This window comes from Sebastes umbrosus, chromosome 21 (assembly GCF_015220745.1).
Source record: "Sebastes umbrosus isolate fSebUmb1 chromosome 21, fSebUmb1.pri, whole genome shotgun sequence".
Classification (NCBI taxonomy): domain Eukaryota; kingdom Metazoa; phylum Chordata; class Actinopteri; order Perciformes; family Sebastidae; genus Sebastes; species Sebastes umbrosus.
In genome coordinates this window covers 22,128,440-22,145,292 of record NC_051289.1, presented here as the reverse complement: position 1 = coordinate 22,145,292, position 16,853 = coordinate 22,128,440, and the positions used below count along the sequence as shown (strand labels likewise).

The 16,853-nt window shown below is 39.4% G+C and overlaps 1 protein-coding gene across 4 annotated transcripts in view; it reads right to left on the bottom strand.

Annotated features, from left to right (window-relative positions):
- LOC119480590 (WD repeat-containing protein 37-like) overlaps positions 1–16,853 on the bottom strand; it is a 38,413-nt gene that overhangs the window by 21,123 nt on the left and 437 nt on the right. The window contains exons 2-12 of one of the 4 annotated variants that reach the window (XM_037757013.1): positions 16,606–16,668; positions 12,713–12,994; positions 10,437–10,533; positions 10,171–10,266; positions 8,381–8,445; positions 7,954–8,037; positions 4,000–4,138; positions 3,531–3,602; positions 2,907–2,951; positions 2,662–2,738; positions 1,181–1,415 (exon numbers count right to left, since the gene is read on the bottom strand). In XM_037757013.1, the coding sequence (XP_037612941.1) occupies positions 1,181–1,415; positions 2,662–2,738; positions 2,907–2,951; positions 3,531–3,602; positions 4,000–4,138; positions 7,954–8,037; positions 8,381–8,445; positions 10,171–10,266; positions 10,437–10,533; positions 12,713–12,865 (1,063 nt within the window). In that variant the 5' untranslated portion in view covers positions 12,866–12,994; positions 16,606–16,668. Of the gene's footprint in view, positions 1–1,180; positions 1,416–2,661; positions 2,739–2,906; positions 2,952–3,530; positions 3,603–3,999; positions 4,139–7,953; positions 8,038–8,380; positions 8,446–10,170; positions 10,267–10,436; positions 10,534–12,712; positions 12,995–16,605; positions 16,829–16,853 lie in introns of those variants that run through there. The other 3 variants (XM_037757014.1, XM_037757012.1, XM_037757015.1) reach the window with 3 other exon arrangements.

Sequence of the window (16,853 nt, the reverse complement as noted above, 5' to 3'; positions counted from 1 at the left end):
AAAATAACAGCCAATTTTGTTCACAACTGCTCCATAAAATGAACAGGCAGCCCATTTTCATCTGCCATTTAAGCTCAGTTACTCGTTATCTCTTCACTGAATGCTACAAAGAGAGGTAAATGTGGGCCTCATGATACAATCATTTAGCAACAAAACATGTGCTGTAGGCATTTCTGTAAAAATAAAAGAAAAAAGACCTTTCATGTCTTTTCAGTAACTTCAAACCATGAGACGAAACTCTGTGTTGGTGTTAATTTGGGAGGGACCTGTAACAGGACTGCAGGAAAGATGTAGGTAACAGACACCATATTGTGCTTTATGTACTATAATATAATCAGGGGTGAAAGTAGGCCAGTGCGGTCCGGTATTCCGTACTACTTAAAAATGTAGTGCCGGTATGCAGTACCGGGAAGAGGGGACAGCAGCTGCCTGCTGAAACCCAAATACAACCCGTCACTCATAATCGCATTTCCAACAAGAAAACACATCTGCTAACATCAGGTCAACATAAATTACCTCCGCCAAGGAGATTATGTTTTCGGTTCCATTTATCGTTACATGCATTAAGGTCTTTTACGACAGGGAGTAACACTCCACCTGCGCACTTGCTTGGATGTGCGGGGTCTGACTGCGCTCCTCATGCAGACAAGCGATCCGCGAGTAAATGTGTGGCAACCATGGAAACGGCATCTGTCCACTACTGTAGGCTATATATGTCTATCCCTGCCAAAACATCTGTGTGGTGCATCAAAAATCCCTAATCACAGCTCGATTTGTTGCCATGTGGCAATGCTTTTTCACTTTCATTAACAGCGAGATAGGGCATTTGTGCTGGATTTATGTGATGTCGAAATAATTGGAAATACGAGTCCCCGACTGGTAAAATTCATGTGAATGCCCCCTTAAGTCGGAACAACTTAATTTGAAAAGTTTTGTCAACATTTACAAATGCAGCACATTCCCATTTAAATAAATAGTTTGCTATACATGATGTGTTTGTGAGTTTTTTCTATTTTCTTTCTACACCATACAGGCATTGAATTGTGTGTTCAGGGATGCATGAAGCTCGGGGTGGAGGAGAACAATATCAAGCAGTGAAGGTTGGGGTAGCCTAGGAGTACCGGCAACAGCTTCAATCTACTTTCACCCCTGGATATAATATGTCAGCCTGTTTACATACCAGTGAGTGCATGAACCAGTTCAGACGTCTCCACCTCATACAGGTTGGCAGCACGATCCCAGGAAGCTGTCACCACTTGTCGGCCTCCCACCAACCAATCAGCTGCGATCACTACACCCTGGTGGCTCTTCAGGGTTGCTGTAGCGACCCGGACAGTGGGGACCTCGCAAGGACCCTCGCCATCCACTTCACCTTCTTCTCTGTCTGACGAGTCCTGGTCGTCATCACATGGAGCCTGTGGGTGTACAAAGAAGGACACAATGGTAGTCGTTCAGTCAATGCATGCAGATGCCAGCAGTGACACAGATTAAAAAACCTGTGACAGCTAGGATCTAGTTCTGTTGATAAATTTGCCATGGGACGCTGAGCGACATATGAACTTGTTTTTTTTTTTTTACTGACGCCTCTTGTTGTTTGCACTGTCCCCCTTAGCTGCTGTAATCCTGCAAATTTCTCCACTGTGGGTCTACTAAAGGATTACCTTATCTCGTCTTAAATTATTTTATTACTTGTTTTAATTTGGATTTTTTTATTTTTGAAAGAAACTTGGTTGAAGGTTGGTGACTATAGTCAGCTGAGTGAACCGTGCCCCTCGAACTACGAGTGTTTCAGCTCTCTCTGGGTTACTGGTCGTGGTGGAGGCTTTGTTTTTTAAAAATCAGCACAAATGCAGCTCCATTACTGTCAACAACCTCTCAAGCTTTGAAGTGCTGATGCTGAAAATTACTGGGGCCACTCCAGTGTTGTGTGTTGGAATCTATCGACCCCCCCAAAGCAAATCTAGTGTTTTTATCAGCATTTTTATAATCGGTTATTTTAAAATATGATAAAATGATCCTGGTTGGTGATTTTAACCTACACAAAGATGACGCCTCAAATTCAGCAGTTGAGTTTTTAAATATAACTGAGTCCTTTAATCTGGTTCAACATGTCACTGGCCCAACTCATAGCCTCAGCCATACCTTAGACTAGCTCAGTTTGGACTTAAATAATGTGTCTATGATGGACCTTTCTATCTCTGACCACCAGTGTATTTATACTCATTATATTTATTTATACTCATTGTATGTATTTGATACTCTGTTGCAGGCTGCAACAAGACATGTAAACGCACCACTCAATTCCGGGTAGTTGCTGAACATGCAGCTGATGACTTCTGTTTCCTTTTTAACAAAACGACAACAAAACACAACTTGACTTTTAATTCAAATATAAACAAGCTGCTGGGAAAATTCAGTCAAATATATGTTACGACGGCCAAAATGCCGAACTCGAGAGGCTTCAAAACGGCGGTCCACAAACCAATGGGTGAAGTCACGGTCACTACGTCCACTTCTTATATCCACTCTATGATTAATATTCACTGAGTTTGTAAATTTAATAAATCCTTTGACAGAAAATACACCTCTCAAAACTCTGTGACATTCTAGGATGTTCCAGTAGAAGCTCAGAGAAGAGAACAGTAAAAAAAAGCTACTCACACTGACATCTGGTGGTGGCTGGGGGGCAGGAAGCTGCACCATGTAGCGCCAGATGTGAGCCGTCTGGTCCCCAGAGGCTGTGAGTAAGTAAGTACACATCAGCAAACACACAGCACATTCAGATCTACAGATATTTAATTGCTGGAGAAAACAGCAGCAGGGAGAAGATGGCCAAATAGTCATGAAGGGAAATTAACATGTTGAAGAAATCAGCAAAATAACCACACATGCTTTTAAATACATACCTGTGAGGGCCATCTGCTCTGTGGGGTGGAACTTGATGGAGTTGACTGTGGGAGAGAGAGCAATGATGAGACATGTACATATATAACATCATATACTGTACGTATTTCTGTTATCTAATAAGCCAAGTGAGCAAATGTGGACAGACACACAGTGACCTACATCATATGTTTTAGTCATGAACCAGCCAGTGTTTAATACAAAACCTGCTGCATAAATCATCATTATATCTACTTGAGAAAGGTTATTCAGGATGGGCGCTATACTTCCGGGACGATGCCGTGGGTTAGGACGGCGTTATCAGCGACAACAGGTGTATGAGCGCAGTGCTGAGCGGTGGCAATTAGTTACAAACACACACACAGGGACTCACATGCACTAAAATGCAAGCACGACAGGACCAGCTACGTAAACAAAGCAAAGAGAAGCTCGGATTAAAACACACAGAGGGAGAGTGACTTCATTCTCTGCCCAGGTAGACATTACTCCTCTGTATCTGTAAATTTCAAATGGTGTTTGCTGCTATATGAAGTCTATGAATGCTGCATAGTGCAACAGACTAATCTTTGAAATGTCTGCATGGTTGAGGACAAATACAGTTATTTAAGTTTTTTATGAATTATTACCTGATCCTGCATGGCCAGCATACCTCAGCAAACATTTCCCAGTCTCTATACTCCACAGCAGAGCTGAGTGGTCTGTGAAGGCAGAGCAGAGGTGGACAACATGAACACAAACACAAACTGCAGCTTATTTCCAGCTAGAGCTTCTTAAGTTTCTTCCAATGGCAAATGATGGAAATAAAAACAAAAATCGTGTTAAACAAATCCGAAAAACCATTAGAGTTCTGTCTGTTTGAGGGGTTGTCTTTTTTTGAGAATTTCAACAGTATTAACACTAACAACACTAGTGTGCAACAGATGCTGTCAATCATCTCAACTATGCTCTCATTTTTAACTAATGGCACCAAGGAATCCCAATTAATGTGACACAATGATATAATGATGTAAATATTGCATGCAACACCTTTAGTTTGAACTTTTTCTTGTTGTAAACCACTATGTGGCATGTTGTCAGTAAAGTGACTTGGTGTACCTGCGGAGGCGGTGCCCAGGACTACTGGTTGAGTTCGGGTGATACTGAGGTCCCAGATCCCATCCCGGTGGCCCACGTACTCCTTGAGCAGCTGGCACAAAGCCCGGGACCCTGCGGTGGCTTTAAAACTGGACACAATCTGAACAGGAAGGGTAGAGAGGTGGGCATGATGAAGAAAAGAGAAATGGAAAGAGGGATGAGCATTCCTCCTGGTGTTAAACCAAACACAGTGTTGCTTAAATTAGAGGCCAAGTAAAATTAAAGTATCTACAGGTGCACCAATAGAAGGTTTTCAGAATGGGAATGCTGTTTACTCTGACAGAATGGGTGGTATAAATACCAGCATGTGTACAACTTAAAGGGACAGTTCACCCCCAAAATCAAAAATACCGATTTTTTCCTCTAACCTGTTGTGCTATTTATCAATCTAGATTGTTTTGGTGTGAGTTGCTGAGTGTTGGAGATATCTATACCCGCAGAAGGAAGCATGTATCGATTCATGGACGAGAGGTTCTTGCTTGTGACAGTGCGAGATGTAAACATTTAGGGCTGCCTCCTCTTAGTCGATTAGTTGACTAAGACTAAGATTAAGATTTCTTTAGTCGATTAGTCATTTTTATGCTTTTTTTAATGCTGAATGATTTATTTCCAAGAAAATACTGAGCACATCTTTGGTAAACACAAAATTTAAAGTGGTGCTTTTGTGTGAGGCTTTGTGGAGAAACTAGAGAAATTAAATAAACTAATCGACGAGTCGAACAAATCGTATCAGTGTTAGTCAACTAAGAATTTCTTTGGTTGAGGACAGCCCTATAAACATTAATGGCATACTCCTCGACTGAGCTGTAACGTTAGCTAACTCAGTGGTGCAAGGTAAGTATAGATGCATGCTTCCTTCTGCATGGTGATACGGTTGGCGGGTGTAGTTCGGTAGAAAGAAAATAGTTCCTATATGAAACTGCTCACAACTCGGCAACTTACACAGAAGTATCTAGATTGATAAATAGCATTACAGGTAAGAGGAAAAATATGTATTTATGATTTGGGAGTGAACTGTTCCTTTAACTTACAATCCCTCATGCCTTACTAAAAGGCCTACTATGGCACAGTTACAGAAACAAATTTATCAATTGGGTTTATAGTTTGTGTTTGATAAATGATGGTAATGTAATTGAAAGCTGGCTACATAACCATACCAAAGACCAAAAGACATAATTGTAGCTTTTACATTTTTTTACAAGCATTACACATCTTATTGTTAGTCTCTGACAGACAGAGCAGGCTGACTTCAGAGGATCAGATGAAATGTCGTCAGCCTGACAGCTCCCTGAAAAAATGTCATAATGACACAAGCTTACAATTAAGTGAGAAGTAATAAAAAGCAATAGAGACATCTTTATAGATCAGTATAATCATTTTGCTTTCCGAGGTAATTATGTCAGCAATAGATGAAACATCTTTTTGCACAGTGATATGTCCACTCCAGATTTAAAACAAACAGAGAGATGGTTTACCACAGACTAATGAAGGGCAATTATAGCTGCAGATTAATTGTGCACAGTTAATTGGCTCAGTTCATTATGAATGCAGCATTTCGGCATTATCAGCCATTCATTTCCTCAGCCATTATGTTTAATATGTGGATATTATCCAGAGTGTTTCTACAGCTTCTTAATCTAGTTTAATTGTGTCATTATATTGTATATGTTTTACCACACTGTAATTCATCAGATAATCCAAACAAAACTTAAACTGTCATTGTGATACAGGCCCCTAGAACGGTAGCCTGCAAGCACTGTTTTCAGATCAGAGGATGTTTCTGCAACTGCCAAAACGTTTATGGTTTCAAATTTCGCCAAATTGTGTATAACTGGAGGATGATATATCAAGACTGCTCCAATTTGAGTATCGGTGTGGGGAAGATATTATAAGAGGGGTGCACCTCTAAAACATATCTAGTGGTCTGGTTATACATAGTCACTGCAGGCTTCCAGGTGAACAAATTAAAGGGTGAATAGTTGTTTCAATTGTCACAGAACAGTCACAACCTGTGCTGTGCATGCTTTCTGCAAGCAGACGGCTAACCACAGCGATAAGCTTAGATCATTGGTAGTCATTAGATGCAGCAGCGAAGCATCTGGTTTCCTTGTGTGAGACTGTGTTAATGTATGGTCTCATTATGTCCGGTGTGTAAACATTCACATTACAGTACAATACAATCTTATTCGTTTCTTCTCATTGAAACACAATGAGCAGTGAGCAACAAGAAAAATAGCCCATTCCAGTCAAGGTCAACCCAGAAGTAACCGAGGATATAGTTAGTGCAGATCATTAGTTTCAAGTACGGTCAGTCTTAACAGAATTAGTTTTTGTCATGTTTCTCAGCCAGCTGATAGGTTAGCTGTATATTATTTATAGCCGCTAGTTCTGTTAATCTAAGAAGTCCTCCCTTGATCCTGTGTATCCTCTTTTCTAACTTTCAAATCAGAAGAGGATTTTGTCCCACTCTTCATCTAGCTCAGACTTTGGCTGCATTCAGTGTTGTTTCTTTGCTTTAAAAAAGGCAAAGTCGAGGGAAACTTTTAGGTAATAAGAGGAAGTGGGGAAGAGAAGTTCAAAGTCATTTTGAAAGCCATAATACACTTAACTAAACATTTTCAATATGATACTTATGATACTATTACAGGGCTTTACGCTTACATTGATTTTTTGGGGCGCAGGTAAATCAAAAAATTTAGGGGCATAGTTACTTATTTAAAGAAATAACATGAACACATACTGTATGCATGACACAGGAGCAAACTGGTATGACTGGAAGATACTTAAGAATTTTGAAACAAAAGATGTACTTGGAACAAAACATTTCACTTGCATATGCACTGTAGAGCCCTGCATTAATGGAATAGTTTGACATTTTGGGAAATGACTTAGTCGCTTTCTTGCCAAGAGTTAGATAAGAAGATCAACACCACTGACTCTCCTGTTTTACGGAGGTTATATGCTAGACTCCAGGTTATTGGTTCTGATCAAGAAATAGCCCGGCACATTCAGTGGGCTACCTCCGGGTCTAAGAAGGGAAGCCAATGCTGAAGTGCCTTAAACTTGCATTATTTCTAACAACCAGCAGGGGGCGACTCCTCCGGTTGCTAAAAGAAGTCTGATTGTATAGAAGTCTATGAGAAAATGAGCCTATTTCTCACTTGATTTATTACCTCAGTAAACATTGTAAACATGAGTTTATGGTCTCAATCGTTAGTTTCAAGTCTTCTTCAATACAGCATGATGTTCATTTAGTAAATTATGTTCCTATTTAGAGTCAAATAGACCACAAAGCAGGGGATGCTTTAGGGCGTGGCTAACTTGTGATGGACAGGTTGCTACCACGGCGTTGTCGGGTTTGGGAGTTGTCCGTGTTTTTGTCTTACAACTTTAACCCTTTCACAATGTGTGACAGTAACTGCTGCCTTTAGCTTCCTATTTAGCGTATCAATCTTCTCATTTAATTCTAATCAAGAAAGCAGATAAGAGTATTTCCCAAAATACTGAACATTTCCTTTAACAGCTGTTTGAAGACAATTTTGTTACTGAACTTGCCAGTCTTTTTTTTGTATTGTTATTTGCTTTGGCATTATGACAACTGACTCTGACATATCATTATGCTGATGGAAAGGGACTCAAATGGTGATTAAGGTTCTACTCTATTGGTAGAAGATTTTGTGTAATTAATACGTTACCAACATGACTCTTTCAAAAATTCAGTATGTTCCTATAAGAAACTGTAAAAATATGTTGTTTTTTACAACTGCAGCCGTTCACCCAAATTATTTCCGACAGAGTGCAGAGCAGAGAAGAGAAGAGATGAGGAGTCAAGGTCAGACTGTAGTTAAAAACAGACTCAGCCCACAGCTGTCCCCTCACAATGCTTAGAAACAAACAGAGCATTCAGGCAGTTACCCATGAATCTCCTCCCCACAACTCCCATGTGGCCACACTGAAGTTACGAGGTCCACCTATTTTGCTGTGGAAAGTGTACAAGCGCTACATCGGCAAGAGATTAAAAAGGAAAAGGTCAAGGGAGATGACATTTTGTGATAAACGCTTAAAATCAAGTAACTTCCGTCCAAAAATCTTTATATAAATGCATCAGCACTTCAAAAACAAAAGCATTTAACAGTAATGATTTTTGGTCACATTTTCATTTGTTTACCCAATCTTTACATATCATGACCTCAGAGGAAGAGAAAAAGACTTCCTTCTCCTCACTCTGCAACAAAGGGGCTTTTGATAGTCTGTTACCATTACCCCCACCGCTCAAATAATTACACAGATGACAAATCGTACGAGCTCTATAGAATAGGTTAAAATAGCTGGAGCCAGGTACCTTGCTGGTAGAGGCTTTGTAGGTCGTCTTCAGCTTCTGTGACAGTTGACTGGTGCTGTGGCTGGCTGTGTGATGGAAAGACAAAGAACAAAGAATGAAATTCTCCACTGAGTGACAAACTCATTGGTTGGCTTCACTGCTGCACTAAGGACCTTATTTAAGTATATAATAAAGTTTTTAATTGTGCACGTCACACCTGAGGGTTGTTCCATAAAACAAGACTCCCTGTTTAACCAGGCTTACTTCAGCAAACCAGACAGGAAATTCTGTTCAATAAAGGAGGTTTAAATACGTCTGACCTAAGTTACCATGTAAACGTATCCCTCCTGGTCAGTCTTACTATCAATCGGCATGACTAAAACAGTGTTTAATCCAAGGTTTCTCCCTGAAGGTTCCTCTTTAGTGCTGCATTATTAACATGAGACAGATTGTAGTACGTGCAAATTTATCACATTTTGACATGCTGCAATAATTGTATATTTAAAATCTGAGTTCATATTTTTTCCACACAGTATTCAGCCAACATTATGTGCTTTTAAATACACTGCAATTAAAATTAAGCTAGCTGTTGGCACCTGAAATCTGTTTATTGTATTAAAAGTACCAGAGGGATAGACAGTCAGTCAGTTTCTTCATTGTGACTTGAGCCACCATGGAATGAGATATATACTTTCATTTTAAAGACACAAAATCAATTTCATCGATATTTTTCCATTTAAAGGGACTGTATGTAAGTTTTTACACATATATATATATATATACATGTGATTTAATAATTTTTATTGGCAATGTGGGAACAGGTTATAACCTAACCTAAAAAATTAGACCTTCCGCGACTTTCTGGGTTTCCTTTATCAGCCTGAAACCGGTCCGTTTTTTCCGGGAAATTCCAACGGATGTGACGTCATGTGCGCTCGCGAGTGCCTTCAGGGCTAACAGTGTGCAACCACAGATAACGTTCATGGAGTCCGCTAATGCCAACAAACGACCAGCCCCCACCACAACTCATACTCCAACACAAACTCCACGGTAGCACAAAAAAAAAAAAGAAGTTATATCTAGTGAAGCCTGTCTTGCAAAACAGGAATGTGACCGACGTTGGGAATAAACTAGTGTTTTGGGAGAATAGCGGAGCCAGTGCGAAGAGTGTGTGTGCACGTGGGAAGTGAGTGGTGAAGCAAGAAAGAGACAGCGAGTGTTTGAGAAAACAAGTGAGCAGCGGAGCAGAGGAGTTATTTCAGCTTTGAGAATATCAAGTGAATGTACAGTGGAAGATGCAGTTTGTGCAGAAATAAATGCTGCAGCTCCTCAAGACCAACAGAGGTTTCCCGTGTCTTGTTTCCCTGCTGCTGACTGAAGTGACGGGGCTCGGGAGCGAGTAACATTATCAATTCCGGCCCAGGAGACCAAAACTAGTGTCTCCCCTGAAGCAGGAAAAGTTAACACTAGGATCGGCCGGGCCTTTGATTCATTGAGGGACTTCCGTTTGGTAAATGACTGCCAAGCATGTGAAATATATAGTGATATTGTGGTTTTAGCTGGCTGATGTTGCTAACATTAAGCAACATGATGCCTGTCAATCATGTTCAGTCTTGTGTGTGTCAGTAGTGCGAGCACAAGCGAGAGCGTGAGCAACAGGACGCTGACTGTCGTTGACTTAATGGCCACAAGTGTCACTGTTAAAAAGCAATTTCTGATTCTTACAGAGAGTCCCTTTAACTTTCCAAAGAAGCAGTAGCATCTGTTAAATATATCGAGACCTGCAACAGATTGTGAAGGAAATACTGTACCTTTTGTTTTCAGAGCTCCCTTGGTTGGGTCTCCTCCCTCAATAATCTGTCCGTCTCCGGTCAGACGCTCGTTCAGAGAGTCAATTTCCCGGCGTACTGTAATGTTAGCACAGTGACAGGGCGTCAGTAAGCAAACACTGCCCATGTTCTGAAACCATCTGGTTAGTCAATCAACACCTGAAGATCAATACAGTGAGGTATGTGTGGCCAACAAATCTAAATGTAATCTAAATAAATTTGCTAGCCTCTTTGGATCAGTTACTCACATTCAAGGTTTTCAATGTAGAGATTTTCAAACTCGCGCTCAATCTGGCCAAAAAGGTCAAGAAGGTTGTTGCGTAAGGAGAGGGGCAGCTTGGAGTCCTGGACAGACAACAAAGAAAAGAACAATGCTTGAATAAACCTGATGGTAAGCTGACATGTAGGGCTGCAAAGTAGGAATCACATTGGTGTATGGAGCAGGAGTCACCACTTCCATTCCCTCCAGATCCCTCTCCAGTGTGGAATTCTCTTTTACTTATAATGTGATATATAAAGTATGTTGTGCCTTAAAATCTGAACTTCAAGACTATTTTAATATATGTTCACAAATGAATATGTTCAAACATTAAAACAACAAAATGCTGCTGCCAGGCAAAAAAAAAACAGAGAAGTTTGGGTGACTCATAAAATCCACACCACTTAAACAAATCGAAAGCAACCCACATAAATCCCATGTCAAACACAGCCTGTATGTTTACCTGATTTAATCAGCCACCAGTTGAGTTTGTGTAAGAACTCAGCTACATATGGGGCTACATAGCTACAACGATTATGTACAAACCACACAACAGCCAGGGTCCAACCACTCAAACTCATTTCAATCAACTGACTTACCTCCATGGCGAACTCCTAGAAGTACCCAGTTATCAGGTGATCAGTCTAAACCAGACTAGCATGCAAAGAGACATAAAAAGCTGCCATGAAAACAAAGGATTCAAAAGGCTGCATTTAACAGCTCGCCTTGAGAGCTGCTGCTTTCTCTAGCCATCTGAAAGACGAGGAAACCAAATACTTGACTGTCACTCTTTCTTCTGGCACACGTTCAAAACCAACAGTGACGTTAACCGCCTGACCATTCTGTCTGCGCCCCATGTCAACACACTTAGCAAAAAAAAAAGGTCAATTAACAAACAACAGGCAGCCCTTATGAATTCAAAGCTGCTTAGCTTAACCCTAAAACCTGCAATGCACTCTGGCTAATAATGACAGCATTTAAAGTGCGGCAGAAAATGCGTTCTGTGTGTTATATATGGGTTTATAAAGCTGCCTGTGTGTGTGGAACTAGTGCGGTGGGGGGTAGACTAGGTACATAAACAGAGCCAGGCAGCCAGCATGTCTTGGCAATAGACAAAAAGGCCTGGTGAAAAGACTAATCAGACCTGGACAAGCGGCCCATATTAAAACTTGATGAGACAACAGGCCAGTGCAAGCTGAGCTCTAGTTTTAGTGGCTGATAATTCAAGGACATTGTCAAGCAGAGAAAGTAAATGCTAAAGGACTTCCATGACCAAAACTGGGGCATGACAATACTGACAAAATAAAGCATTGCATTATATTGGACTGAATATTTGAATCCAAAATTTGGATCATGAAAAAGGCACAGACTATGTTTTGTCTTTCATTCTACCAGTTTGATCCCCCATGACAGAAAATACATGATACAATCTAAAACACTTGACAGTCACTCACGAACCCTTTGCTCAGCTTATCGGAGAGATGTCTCTAAATAGGGTCACTCTATAGCCAACTCCCAAAAGTTAACAACCAGGATGTTCTTCTTGATCAAACAAACTGATTTTATCACCCCAGTAGTGAAGAAGCTTGACAGTTTGCTACAACTGGTTTGCATCAGGAAATGCCTGCTCGTATAAAGGCTTACGGTTCTCCCTTTCTGGAGGAAACAAATCAATTGTAGCTCTAATTTAAATAACCTGTTTGGAGATGGTTAATCACTAACTTGATGGCACCAGTGGGCTTAAAAAGTCACAGTAGATCCCTTTGTTTTAAAAAAAGGAATCTATAACCAGCCTGCACATCCACACCAGGCAGTTCATCAAAGATTAGAGGATGTAAAATCTAGATGACATTAACACTTTGACTAAAGCAAGTTTATTCCAAAGTAAAAATCCTGTGGCTACCTAAAATGCAATAACATTTCCCCTGGGGAACAAAACCACATCTCACAAATACATTACATTTGATGTTGCATCACCGGGTACAAAGTAAAAGCAATGCTGCTCAACCGGCTCGTACTGTACTCTCATGACTGACAAAAAAAACGGCCTCACACCACAAGAAAATGACAATCAAAATGGTAATTAAGAAAGAATAACTTTCTGGTATGTGTTTTTGAGCAGATCCACAAGAAATAAAATATGTTATTATATGTCTTAGGAGTTGTATGTTTGCCAAAATGCATGTCTGCAACTGTCAGAGTGTGCTTGTGTGTGAGTGTGAGAGAGAGAGAGAAAAAGCATGGGTGTCTGTGCATATGCCTCACCTGTCCCTCCAGCATATCTCCTCTCAGGATGCCGGCTGGCCTCTCCTCTGTGCTGTTGGTGCGCCGAATAGACAAACTGTGAGCCTTTCGCTTCTGCTTGGGGTGACGGGCCGCCGAAGCAGAGCCGCTGCTGCTTCCGCCCTCCACAGGCATCCCTTCTACGGCGTGGGTGGCCCTGCCCCCTGCTCACCTTTTACGTCTTACCTGAGAAGCAGGTAAACAAAGGCCAGGCTCTCTAGTTGGCTGGTGCCTGGATTAGGCTGGTCTGTTATCACCACCTGTCTGTAGGTTAAAAAAAGAAGTGAAGTTCAGGATAACAACCATTGCAGGCACTGCTCAAGGGTAGCCTTTCCTGCATAGATCCAAACTAATACAAGTAGATATATTCATGGTGCAGTCTTGCCCTGATACCTGCTGCTCTGAAACATCATAATTCCAAACTCCATTCAAAAGTCCAGTAATTTAATGCTGATTTGCTTATCAGCAAATGTATACTTTATAGAACCTGACATTTAGATATCTTATATAAAACAACATGTTTTCAAAAAAAAACCTCTTCGGGGTAATTCACTTTACTGACTACCCCCAACCAGTGGAATAACGAGTTAAAAAAACTTGTGAAATTAGACGTTTTGTCGAACAAATTAGCATTATTTAGTAAATTGTTATATGTCATCCGAATTTACTATTGGCAGCCCACAAAGCCTGAAGGTCCACATCATCTCCTATATTAAACCTGCATTTGCCAACAGGCTTCTTTTTTTTTTTTTAAAACAATATTTTTTATTGAATTGTACATATAAACATATATACATATATACCCATACAGACAGACTAACAATATTAATAATTACATTATACAATGAAATGTTTAGTCAGAATTTCCACAGTAACCAAAGAAAGAGAGACATGACATTTCATGTATTTCACATATCTAACAAAGAAAACAAATAAAATAAAAGATAAGACAAAGCAAATAAATACCTTAAAGAAGAACAACAACAACAAAAAACACAACAACACAACAATTTCAACAACAGCACTCAGCAACACACAGCAGTTTTTCTGTGCCCCTTGACGTCCAAGAAACTCCAACAAAAGGTTTCCAAACATTTTCAAATTTTGCTAGTCTTCCTCTGGTTATGTATGTAAGTCTCTCCAGTACAACACAAGATGCCATCTCCCTCACCCACACATGTATTGAAGGTAAATACATTTTTCTCCAAGACAAAGCTATCATTCTCCTGGCCTGCAGGAGTCCAAAGTCAATTAGAATTAACTGTTTTGAGCTAACGATAAAGTTCAGAAGTCCAGCTTATCAGCAAATGTATAGAACCTGACATTTAGACATCTTATATAAAACAACAACATGTTTTCAATAAAAAAAAACTACCACCAACTATGGGATTAAGGGAGTTAAATAACTTGTGAAATTGGACGTTTTGTCGAACAAATTAGCATTCTTTGGTAAATTGTTATATGTCATCCGAATTTACTACAGGCAGCCCACGAAGCCTAAAGGTCCACGTCATCTCTTATATTAAATGTAAATCTACTGTTACGGATATGTGCAATAACATGCTGATCACTCTGTGCAATAATTATATGATGCTGTGCAATACTTATATAATTATCTGATGGACAATAATCTGGCAAAACTGTAATCTGGCAAAACTGTCATCTCATCAATATACATATTGTATTTTTATATTTTATATTGTATTATCTTTAATATTTTTTTATTGTATTATCTTTTTTTAGCACCTATGGGATTGTCACAATCTAATTTCGTTGTACTACACAATGACAATAAAGGGGATTGAATCTTGAATCTTGAAACCTGCATTTGCCAACAGGCTTGGTGATATTAAATACACATTATTAATGAAACCCAGAGTCCATGTCCTTACATGCTAGCTGCTAAGAGGACGACACATGTTGGGACTGTGCACCTTCGTGCTATCGTTGTGATGGAGTAGAGCCATATTTAACGTTACAGGACAATGCATAACAGGATTTAGCCAGTTTAGAGTTATATATTTACAATTGGACGTCTGAAACTTGTATTTATTTAACGTTAGATAGATAGATAGATAGATAGATAGATAGATAGATAGATAGATAGATAGATCCAGAGGGAAATTCAAGTTTCCAGCATCACAGTTTCATAGTGCAAAACTCGTTAGTAAAAAGGCAGTAAAAAAAAGTTATTAGTGCAAAGTACAAAGAAAATATACCAGATATAAAAATACAAGGAGATGAAGAAAACTGTTAAAACTGAATATAGTGCAGAGTAGCAGCTGTGATACACGACTATTAAAAACGTGAATATAGTGCAGAAGAGACTGTTAAAAATGAGTATAGTGCAGAAGAGACTTAAAAGTGAGTATAGTGCAGAAGAGACTGTTAAAAATGAGTATAGTGCAGAAGAGACTGTTAAAAGTGAATATAGTGCAGAAGAGACTGTTAAAAATGAGTATAGTACAGAAGAGACTGTTAAAAGTGAGTATAGTGCAGAAGAGACTTAAAAGTGAGTATAGTGCAGAAGAGACTGTTAAAAGTGAGTATAGTGCAGAAGAGACTGTTATAAATGAGTATAGTACAGAAGAGACTGTTAAAAGTGAATATAGTGCAGAAGAGACTGTTAAAATGAGTATAGTACAGAAGAGACTGTTAAAATGAGTATAGTACAGAAGAGACTGTTAAAAGTGAGTATAGTGCAGAAGAGACTGTTAAAATGAGTATAGTACAGAAGAGACTGTTAAAATGAGTATAGTACAGAAGAGACTGTTAAAAGTGAGTATAGTGCAGAAGAGACTGTTAAAAGTGAGTATAGTGCAGAAGAGACTGTTAAAAGTGAGTATAGTACAGAAGAGACTGTTAAAAATGAGTATAGTGCAGAAGAGACTGTTAAAATGAGTATAGTACAGAAGAGACTGTTAAAAGTGAGTATAGTGCAGAAGAGACTGTTAAAAGTGAGTATAGTGCAGAAGAGACTGTTAAAAGTGAGTATAGTACAGAAGAGACTGTTAAAAGTGAGTATAGTGCAGAAGAGACTGTTAAAAGTGAGTATAGTGCAGAAGAGACTGTTAAAATGAGTATAGTACAGAAGAGACTGTTAAAAATGAGTATAGTACAGAAGAGACTGTTAAAAGTGAGTATAGTGCAGAAGAGACTGTTAAAAGTGAATATAGTGCAGAAGAGACTGTTAAAAATGAGTATAGTACAGAAGAGACTGTTAAAAATGAGTATAGTGCAGAAGAGACTTAAAAGTGAGTATAGTGCAGAAGAGACTTAAAAGTGAGTATAGTGCAGAAGAGACTGTTAAAAGTGAGTATAGTACAGAAGAGACTGTTAAAAGTGAATATAGTGCAGAAGAGACTGTTAAAAGTGAATATAGTGCAGAAGAGACTGTTAAAATGAGTATAGTACAGAAGAGACTGTTAAAAGTGAATATAGTGCAGAAGAGACTGTTAAAAGTGAATATAGTGCAGAAGAGACTGTTAAAAGTGAATATAGTGCAGAAGAGACTGTTAAAATGAGTATAGTACAGAAGAGACTGTTAAAAGTGAATATAGTACAGAAGAGACTGTTAAAAGTGAGTATAGTGCAGAAGAGACTGTTAAAAGTGACTATAGTGCAGAAGAGACTGTTAAAAGTGACTATAGTGCAGAAGAGACTGTTAAAAGTGAATATAGTGCAGGGTAACTCCAGCAGCTCAGTCTATGAAGGTGCACTGTGTGCATTATTATCTGTCCTGCAGACCGTCCTCCTTTGTCCAATAACTGCCCATAGCAATGTAACAGGGTAAATTACACTTGCACAAATAATATTCGACGTTGCTTTCATGGCTTGTGATATCTGACATATAGGAAACAACAGAAGACACTCACCGCTGTCAGACTGCTTCACACAGTTCATTCTTAGCTACCACGGAAGTGTAGCGACGACATTAGCTAGCGAAACCACAGCATGGAGGTGTTTTTAGACCACATAACTTGATATGAAATGAAGTAGCTAGCGTTAAACATGTCACTTAGTAATGTTCAACATGTTGTGGAGGTATAAGCTCTGTCAGTGGACGGTAATGACACCTTATAGTTTGACAAGTATCACAATATTTATCCAAATTGTGACACAT